At 43.6% G+C, this 10,000-nt stretch overlaps 1 protein-coding gene across 6 annotated transcripts in view; it reads left to right on the top strand.

The window, feature by feature from the left end:
- rbm20 (RNA binding motif protein 20) overlaps positions 1 to 10,000 on the top strand; it is a 74,258-nt gene that overhangs the window by 60,046 nt on the left and 4,212 nt on the right. For all 6 annotated transcript variants that reach the window (XM_079498103.1, XM_079498102.1, XM_079498101.1 and 3 more), the window contains 8 exons: positions 4,643 to 4,789; positions 5,456 to 5,587; positions 5,808 to 5,887; positions 6,508 to 7,195; positions 7,329 to 7,418; positions 7,767 to 8,343; positions 8,700 to 8,813; positions 9,990 to 10,000. The exon at positions 9,990 to 10,000 is cut by the window's right edge and continues 111 nt beyond it. In XM_079498103.1, the coding sequence (XP_079354229.1) occupies positions 4,643 to 4,789; positions 5,456 to 5,587; positions 5,808 to 5,887; positions 6,508 to 7,195; positions 7,329 to 7,418; positions 7,767 to 8,343; positions 8,700 to 8,813; positions 9,990 to 10,000 (1,839 nt within the window). The remainder of the gene's footprint in view (positions 1 to 4,642; positions 4,790 to 5,455; positions 5,588 to 5,807; positions 5,888 to 6,507; positions 7,196 to 7,328; positions 7,419 to 7,766; positions 8,344 to 8,699; positions 8,814 to 9,989) is intronic.

Genomic DNA, 10,000 nt, shown 5'->3' with positions numbered 1-10,000 from the left:
AAAAGGGAGTGGCGGTGCTTGGTGACCTCTACAGAGACCAGGAACTCAAATCACCTGGCTACAGGCAGAATTTAACCTAAATAGACAACAATACTGGCACTATGTCCAACTTCAAAGCTTGTTGAGAAAAATGTCTAGAAGCTCCTTGGTCCCTCAGAATGGGAAGACCCTCTTCTATTATCACTAGCTACGGTAGGGGTCACGAAGCATCGCTCTACTACTCGATGTTGCTGGAGAAAGTTAGTACTACTAGTGCTCTGAAAATGGTATGGGAAAAAGACATGCAAACTACTTTTACAGAAAAATAATGGGTCAACATACTAGGCAATTCAAAGCACATGTCACGTAATATTCGCACTAGGCTAATTCAGTTTAAAATCTTTAATAGAATGTATTAGACCCCTTATAAATTACATAGAGCAAAGCTCAAAAATGATCCAGGATGCTGGAAGTGCCCGAACGAAGGTACGTTGACTCTTATGGAAGTGCCCCAGGGTACAAGATTTTTGGACACAAATACATGATTTCATTGAGAGAATCATTGGTCAAGATATCCCTCTTGATATCCGCTTATTTATACTAACTAGGAGATCCTTCTATTCTTAAAGATATAACTCCTTCCACATACGTGGAATGGATCCAAACAGCCATAATGCTGGGCAGGAGGCTGCTAGTCCAATTATGGAAATCAGCCCACGTACCATCAATCACAGAATGGCATAACTTACTAAACAGTACAGCGTCATATGAAAGAGTATCATTCTCTATGAAATAGAGTATGATAGCACTACGTAATTACAGACTACTGGCTGCCCCCCCCCCTACAGTAGATCTTCGCCTGCTCACATATGTCTCTATCGAGAAGAACACAGCCTCCCTCCCCTTCCTTCCCTCCTAGTTATGTTTTTTTTAATGTAATGTGACTGTCGATTTGTGTCAAACCCTGTGACTGAATATATATATATATAAAAAAACGAACTAGTTTGTTATTAGAGCCATAGACAGCGTTACTGTCTGTAACTGCATGAGCCAAAGTTATCCTCCAGTTTGTGGTCAGCAGATGCAGCTACCGTTCATAACTTGAGCCGAATCTACACAGTGATATTGATGCACTGTCAGGCTGTAAAGCCAAGTGTTCCATCGCCGCCGACATTTTACAAGCCAAACAGCAGCAAGTGGAGCTACTGATGGGTGGGGGGGGATTCTGGTTCTCTCCGATATTCCAAGGACATAAACGGCAATCTATTCCTGGATTTGTTTATTGAGCATAACCTGCATTGACCTTTCTTGTGTACTGGTGGAGCGAAGCACAGTGACATGGAGATCTTAATAGAATTATCACTCTTGAAGCTGTTATGATGTGGTGGGCCGTAAGCCCGTTAAATTGTGACATACCATGCCAGCAATCACGATATCGTGTAGATGATTAGCTGTGGTCTGGTAGCCCAGTAACTCATTCTACGCAGAGATCTGCTACTGCGCTACCTGTGAGATGAGAAAGCAACAAAAGCTCCAAGCAAGAAGTCACGTTAGTAACATGAATTGATGGGACATGAATGTGTACAGATGGAGAGAGAAGGAAGGAGAGAGGAGCTCAGTGAGTCATGAGAAGTTATCCAGAAGTGTAGCTTTATAGCAGCATAACTAAGGGCTACAGTCCCAGGAATGTCTGTCTGTCACAGTCTTATAGTAATAATAAGTAATAATAAGCTTTATCGAAAGGGAACGTTGTTTAGCCTACTGTTGAACGAGAGAGGTTGTCTACCTGCCTGACCATAACTGCGAGAGGACCCTGATAGTGAAGGCTCTGACTCTCTCTGAGATTCTAGGAACAAGTAGGCATGCATTCTGGAATTGCAGTGTTCTAACAGGTACTATTACTGTAGCTCTTTAACATACTGTATGATGATGCCTGACCATTAAGGGCTTTGTAGGTGAGGAGGAGGATTTTAAATTCTATTCCGGATTTTACAGTCAGCCAGTACAGAGAAGCCAATTTAGGAGAAATATGATCTCCTAGCTCCTGTCAGCAGATTCTACACAGCAGCATTCTGGATCAACTGTGGAGTCTTTCGAGACTTGTTGGGGCAGCCTGATAATAACCGATTCTTGCAATAATCTAGCCTAGAGGTATCTCTCAACAATAGATGAGGTGCAGCTGCAAGAAAAACAGGGCGCTTGTTTTTTGCCTGTGGCCTAATCAATGCATACTAAACTGGGGGCCCTTGAACGTTTGAGAACCACTGACCTAAAGGAAGCATATAATTAGGTGAACAGTATTGTTCCAAGCACAGAACCTAATAGTAAGTGCCTGCTGAGTCAGCAGGCATATCTATGTCAACGTGTGCGTACTGCTTAACCAGTGTTGAGACCCCAGTGGTCTCAAATTCCTCACTCCTTTGTTCCTCTGGCTTTGCCGTTTTATGCTTCCTTCTGTTTATTCTAAAGCTACCATACCTGCTGTGAAGTATTTGGTGCAGCTGGGGTTTTTCTCTGAACAAATCCCCTATAATGCCGGCCCAGTCAGGACTTATAGGGCCCCAGTATGACCCACACATGGAGCTGTCTGTCATGTAGAGGTGGTGGGTTGGGGTGGGGTGCTATGCCCCTGCATGTACAGCACAATACTGTACATGCAAGAGACTGCAATGTTACATGCTGAAAAAAGCAAATAATCTCACCTCACTCCTGTTTGTTTTGTCAGTATTCTGCTTTATTTGGGTAGGAGAAAATAGAAGCCAATAGGGAATAGAGTGAGGGAAGGAAATTAATTCGCCAGCTGGAATTGAACCAGGACATTGCATTTGTTTACCTTATCCGGTCATATACTGATGCAGCCCAACGTTATAGAAATATACATTTCCTTAACAATTCTTATTCTTAATGTTAATGTTTTGATGTAGAGTTGAATTGGTGCATGACATTACACTTTAAGAACATGAAGCAACAGCTTTTAGAGGCACATTTCTGACCGAGTTTTCTAAAGGTGTGCCGTGCCAATTCCGTTTTCCCTTATGTCCAGTTGGGTCACAGTGTGAGACATCAAGTTATTTTAAATAAAATGTTGAATTATGTTTGCACTTCCAGTAAACGCTTCACTGTGCTGGGAGGGATATGATATAAATACAGAAAAAAGCTATCGGGAACACACAGGGCGGCAGTGGCTCAGGGGTAGAGTGGCCACATGGAAACTGTGAGGTTCCCAGTTCGATCCCAGACTCCCCCAGAGTTAGTGTCGAAGTGTCCTTCAAGACACGGAACCCCTAATTGCTCCTGATGTGCAGGTTGGTGCCTTGCATGGTTTCCTCCGCCATTGGTGTATGAATGTGTGTGCGAGTGAGCAAGTGAGCATGAGCTCGGGAGTCGGGACACATTCCTAAGAAAGCCTTGTAAGATTCTTCATCTAAACTAGGAACATGAAATGCTGTCACCTCCTATTTTTGATAAGTTACTGTTACATAGTGGATATGTCATATGGCTCAAGTATACCCATGTCAACATTACCTAGATGATTTATGTTCCATGCAGCCTGATTCTGTATCAGTCCTGTGAAGCTCCATCAGATGAGCTGTGAAATCTGTTATTATTGTATCACTATTAGTGCTAGGATGAGTTGTGTCTTTATTTATGTTTTTTTTAATATATGGCGATATGCATAAAGGGATTCGTTTTGGTGAATGTATGTGTTGTTCTTCTTACATGACCTTGTCATTTCATATCCATGCATTAAACAGATTTAGCTTTCCTGGTTCCACTGGCTTTAACCCTCCAGAACCCTTCAACTGATTAATATCAATTTGACACGGCTTCGCCCCCCTGATGAGGGAAGAGTGTTGATGTCTGCCCCATCTAACCACTTTGCATTCACGAAGGCTGGATGTTATGGATGTCAGACCTCAGTGCTGCCTCACTGTGGACAGACAAAGGGATTGGGATTGGAATTGGGGGGGGGGGGGGGGGGGGGGGGGGGGGCTTGATGAACAGGTGTCTTTTGCACATGTCGAAGGTCAACCAAACAACAGTTGTGTGTGTTGTGGTGAGTCCAGTAGAGAGACATTTTTGAAATGTAAATGTACTAAAAGAAAAACGGGTATAAATGGAGATCTGAGAGATAAGAACTTACTATACCATAGTGGATTTCTCCTGTTTTTACTCTACCTTAACATTAGAGTTTAACAAAAAGACAAATTATTTGTAAATACTCAAAAGCGGGATGATTTGTCTAATTTGAGGTGTGCAAATGTATACATACACAAAGTACCTCAGTTGGTAAGAGACTACTACTCTAGGGCAGATACAGAACTACTACTACTCCCAAAATCAAAACAATATGACGTACCACAACAAAAATAGAAGCAAAGAGGCGGGCATTGAAATGCCATTTCACATTGGACTGGTAGTGTCACACAGACACACTGATATTGGACTGGTAGTGTCACACAGACACACTGATATTGGACTGGTAGTGTCACACAGACACACTGATATTTTAACAGCCTGGTTTCCAGCAATATCATTCTTTCATAGTAATCAAGACTGCCGTTAAATGGCAATGTTTAAAGGAATTACTTCTTCTTCTTTTTAAGGTAGAGTGAAAGTTATGACATTTAACGTGTACTTCTCTGTCATTTGTTTTCCCCAGCCATTTCCACCCAGGAAATCCGTCCCAGGGCGTGTCGTCCATATCTGCAACCTCCCAGAAGGCAGCTGCACTGAGAATGATGTCATCAACCTGGGACTGCCCTTTGGCAAAGTCACCAATTACATCCTCATGCGTTCTACCCATCAGGTACAATGGTGTTTCTTTATATACCGTAAAATCCTTGACTTGTTACCGTCGACTGTATATACATAGCTTGGAACTGTCCGAGAGGCTTATGGGTCACTTGTTACCATCGACTGTATATACATAGCTTGGAACTGTCCGAGAGGCTTATGGGTCATTCATCACACAGTGAGTCGCCTACATATCTGACATTACCTCTGACATATGATGTAATAATATGCGCGTGGTCATAGCAAATAGAACACTTCACTGCAGTCCGTGATGTCCGCCTCATGCTCTGATGTACCAATTCATCATCATCATAACTATGAATGGCACATTCACCCCCTATCATATTCACGATCTGGATCAATGATTTATTATGCAGTAAAATAAGAGCTCAAGTGATAACAATTTAAAAGATTTGCATGCATGTAGTTTGACGTGGGCTATGCAAAATATGCATGTAGCAAGAAAGACCATAAAACTGTGAGGAAAGGTTTGTCGTCTGATGCCTAATTTATGTTATGTTCATATGGCTGTGTCGTGCACTGAGGGGAGTTGACCTACAAGTTTGCAATGTGTCGCAGGTGCGACGCGTTGTGAGATTGTAGATGGGCTATTTTCGGTATGCGACACCGTCGTAAGACAAATTATAAATGAAGCTTAATTTGGCTGTTCTCCCGTCAGGCATTTCTGGAGATGGCATATGTTGAGGCAGCTCAGGCCATGGTTCAATACTACCAGTTGACCCCAGCCATGCTTAATGATCAGAAGCTTCTCATACGGATGTCCAAGAGATACAAGGAGCTACAACTCAAGGTAAGGTTACTTTATTATTTACAATATACTACATTCATCAGGTTTTGCTTGTGGACTACTGTTCATGCCGTTTACTCTGTTTTGCACTTGCTCTCTCTGAATAAGAGCGTCTACTAAAGGCCTGAGTTGTAATTGTAATTGTGCCACATTCTGTCATGCACTGAAATTGTCATAATGTTGTATCATAATGCAGATTTGTTCTTTATGTGTTTGCTATAAGAAACCTGGTAAAGATGTGGAGTCCATCATCCATGATCTCAACACTCAAAGAGAAAGAGATGAGATACAGGCACTTGACCAGTAAGTCTGCTTTTCTGCTGGGATTGAAATGCTGCTAGCTGCATTGAAGATGCGTACTGTTACTTGGGGGACTAGGCTATATTTGCACCCTGTCCATCCTTTTGTTATGCCTTCTAACCATCCAAAATTCAGCCTTTCCTTTGTCTATCTGAGATCTTGTCTGGAGAATATCTGCTATACTGTTAGGCCTAGGATGACCAAACATGGCATATGGTTATATCCAGAGTAGTATAAAAGAGAGTAAAGACACTCCCGTTGACTCTCATTGTAACAATGGAATGCGGAAGTGCTCGTTCTATCTCAATGGAATAGTTCCAGCCATAGGAGCAATGTTTGGAACTATCGCCCATAGGCACCCGCTTTGCGGCGAGATCAAAGCGTGTCATTACTCTCTTTTATACTACTCTGATTATATCTAGGGAAGACACTTTGTTGCATAGCAAAAGGAGGTCATTGTGAAGCTAAAAGCCCAATCACAATGGAATATGGATTTCTCTCTAACACTTTGCATTGTTGAAGTTAATTTCTTTAATGTGTAATTTTGACAGATTTTGACAGAACTATAAAGACTATTTCTGAGAGAACTCCCTCTAACCTTCTGTGATTTCTATTTCCTCCAGGTACCTCCCAGAGAGAGCACGTTCCCGCAGTCCCATCAGTCGTTCGCTAAGCCCTCGGTCCCACAGCCCCAGTTTTACCTCTTGTAGCTCAGCCCATAGCCCCCAGGGGGCGCCTGGCGGCAGGGGCCCTGAGAGAGGCAGCAATGGCTTGGGCCCCCGCCGTGGCTCCTGGGACTGGTCGGCCCACCCGCGGAGGGGTGAGGAGGAACGGGAAAGGGATGAAATGCTGTGGAGGAACGGAGCTAACGTAGACGAGGACCGGCCCAACGGACGGATGGCCGATCGCCGGAAGCCGTACCTGAAGGCATCGGACCGTGCCAGCCCAAGGACTGCAGATGAGAGGGGAAGTGGAGGTGTTGCAGGGGGAGGAGAGAGCATGAGGGGTAACAGAGACCGCTACCCACGGGGAAGCCCTCAAGGCATGCCCTTCAACTCGTACAGGAACGTGGAGGAGGACTTTTACATGAGACCTCCGTATCAAAGGCATGAAGCCAAGTCGAAGAGGAGGGACGGAGGGGACTACCACGGCAGGTCCAGGCACTCTGAGTCCGAGGTTTCGGAGGAACAACTTCAGAGAGCAGCAGAAGACAGGAGACATGGATCACCAGCCAGAGGGAGAAGCCGAAAGACAAACAGGAAGCACACCACCGTAGAGAAACAGGAGAAAGAAAATGTTGCTGAAACTAATGTGAGCTGATACGTATAGCAAGTAGAGATTGAACTGCTGCATGAATTACACCTCTGTGATATGAAGAAGAGATTGGTACTGTACATGTATATAATGCAATACTCATAAGTGGTCATGTTGTACATTTTGACAGGATGAGCAGCGAAAAGACAGGTCTGTTTCACCTCAGCGAGGCAGCAAACCAACTGAGACTACAGAATGTGAGAAAAGAAAAGACAGCAAAGTAAGAATTTTAACACAATCATGTCATTTTCTATTCACAGGTTTGGCCTAATATCATACATAAACCATTTCCCCATAAATTAAGGTTTAGCTTTAGCTCCCGTAAGCTCTTTTTTTTGGTCAATGTTGGCTAAACGACACTAAGCAGTTAATCAAAACAATCCAAAGCAATCCACACTTCTCTGTAAGTGGCTTCTTCAAAAATGTACAAACCATAATATGCTTTGGTAAATGGTCAGCAATAATGTCAAGTACGCCATGAAAAAAAGCACATTTTTCTTTACATAGTTCAGAATGTAATTGCAGAGGGAGTGAGGATTGATAGCTTTGTTCTTATCTATTCCTCTAGGTGGAGGAGTGGGAAAGTGGAGATGACACAGAAGGAGAGTGCTGGTACCCCAAGAACATGGAGGAGCTTGTCACTGTGGATGAGGTGGGTGAAGAAGACGACTCTATCATCGAGCCAGACCTTCCCGAGCTGGTGGAGGATTCTTCCTGTACCAAAGAGCCCACGGCAGAGGAAGTGGTGGAGGAGGTCGCACCTCCGCCTGAAGTCAGCCATTGCACTGAGACACAGGAGTCTCCTGGGGAAAACGAGAACAAGGAGAATGGCGATGGTGGAATGGAAGAAACATCGCCGATGGAGAAGGAAATGGAGGTTGTGCTTGTAGCCAGTCCAGGCAGCCAGACTCTCAGCACAGTGGCTCCTGAACAATTGAGCAAAGATATCAGTGACTTCCCTGATCAGGAATTCAAGGATGTGCTAGAGGAAACATTCTCAGAGGATAAAGCAACCATTAGGGAGCCGTTGCAAGAACCACTGGGAAATCATGTTGTACCTGAAGGCAGCAAGACCCAGGACATGGCGGCAATCACAGAGATAAATAATACAGTTATCCAGCAGAAGGAGGAAACAATTAAAAAAGGTAATTTGCTCACCAAACTATAAAATATCACTTAGAGCCAGGTCTGAAGCTTCATTTTCATTTCAGTTATTAATTTATTTAGCAGGGACAATAGACATAAACTCACAAATCTGACACCAAAAGATGTTGTTTTTTGGTCAGCTGTTTTAGTTTCTAATTTGTTATGCTTCTCAAATCATTTGTTTATGAATAGGTATTAATTTAATGTGTTTTTCTGTTATTGTCACCTCTGTGTTGTTACATTGTTACCACAGCAACCAATGCAAATTATGTCTGAAGACACAAATATCACCTGATCACTTTTCCCCCTGAACAAAGCCTACGATTGTAGTAACTTATGTCATTTTCATCTACAGGTGTTCCGAACTCCGTAAATAGCCCATATAGCAATAGCAACCAGATAGAGATTGGGGCACGCTCACCATCTCAAGAGCAAGACAAGGCTGTCAGCGAGCACAGCATCCCTTTAGGTAAGCACAAAAAACCTAAACTCTCTAGGTAGTTCTGTCCACCACAAATGTAAATTCCATTTGGTATTCCTCTGTATGGTATTTCTCTTCAGCTGGGTTTCATTCATAGCCAGGCAGACTATGAAGGTATTCCTCTGTATGGTATTTCTCTTCAGCTGGGTTTCATTCATAGCCAGGCAGACTATGAATGAAAATGAAAAAACATTATTGTTCATCATTCATAAATAAAGCAACAACCTGTTGCATTAACACTCTAATTGACTGGAACCAGGAAGGCCGAGTGTTGGTATCAGCTGCTGGCCTATTTCAGTGAGCAGGTTGTGAAACGCACCCCTGAGACATGTGTATTTATGTTATCATTAGAAGCAGAATGACACAGCCAAGCACATGGTCAGCGCTAAGACTTCTGGATAGGCCTTTACGCATTGCTGCATGCAGCAGAGCCCTGTATGTGCTGGCTACAGCACAAACACAATGCATGTGTCTGCCACCAGCTGATGCATAGTGTGTTTTAGCACGTGCGTGCGCGTGCGTGCGCATGTGTAATTGGGGTCGCCGTAGCGGAGTGTTGGAGACGCCGCCTGGGGATTGGACGGTTGCCGGTTCGACCTCCGTGCTCCCTCATGTGGTCATCTGGGCCGTCTGAGCAATCATCTGCTGTGTGAATGCAGAACAGGAATTTCCCCTCCCACAGGGACCATTAAATAGTCCCTTAATGCCTGATTATTGATATTTGATGATTATTGATTGATGGTATATTATGGTAGATATGAAGGTTGTCCTGTTGTCTTCAATTAGAATCATATTGAGTTGTTGCTAAATGTAATTTGTAATTGGATTCATGATGCCGCTGTAAAAGCTTTTTGTTTTGAATCCACCAGTTAATCCATTTGTAACTCTGAGAGGTTACAAATGGATGTTAAACCCCAGCTGCGCTGTTTTTTCCTCGTGCTATATGCACGGTCCAGCTTTGACCAGTAGGCTCGCCGGCTTTAACGTTGGCCAGCCGTTCCGGGGGCTTGGTGCCTCCTCATTTCCTAGTGCCAGCAGCCATCTCAGTGAGCCCTCTAGTCTACAGGACTATTTGCATTATGCATTCGATGCAGTGACTGATGAAATCATTGAATCATATTGTTCTACCCTGATCTTCTGTGACTTTCTCACTGCTCCCAATAGGTGTGGAGTTT

Source organism: Electrona antarctica (genome assembly GCF_951216825.1).
Source record: "Electrona antarctica genome assembly, chromosome: 4".
Classification (NCBI taxonomy): domain Eukaryota; kingdom Metazoa; phylum Chordata; class Actinopteri; order Myctophiformes; family Myctophidae; genus Electrona; species Electrona antarctica.
The sequence above is the reverse complement of the archived record's forward strand: the minus strand, read 5'-3'. Positions and strand labels throughout refer to the sequence as shown.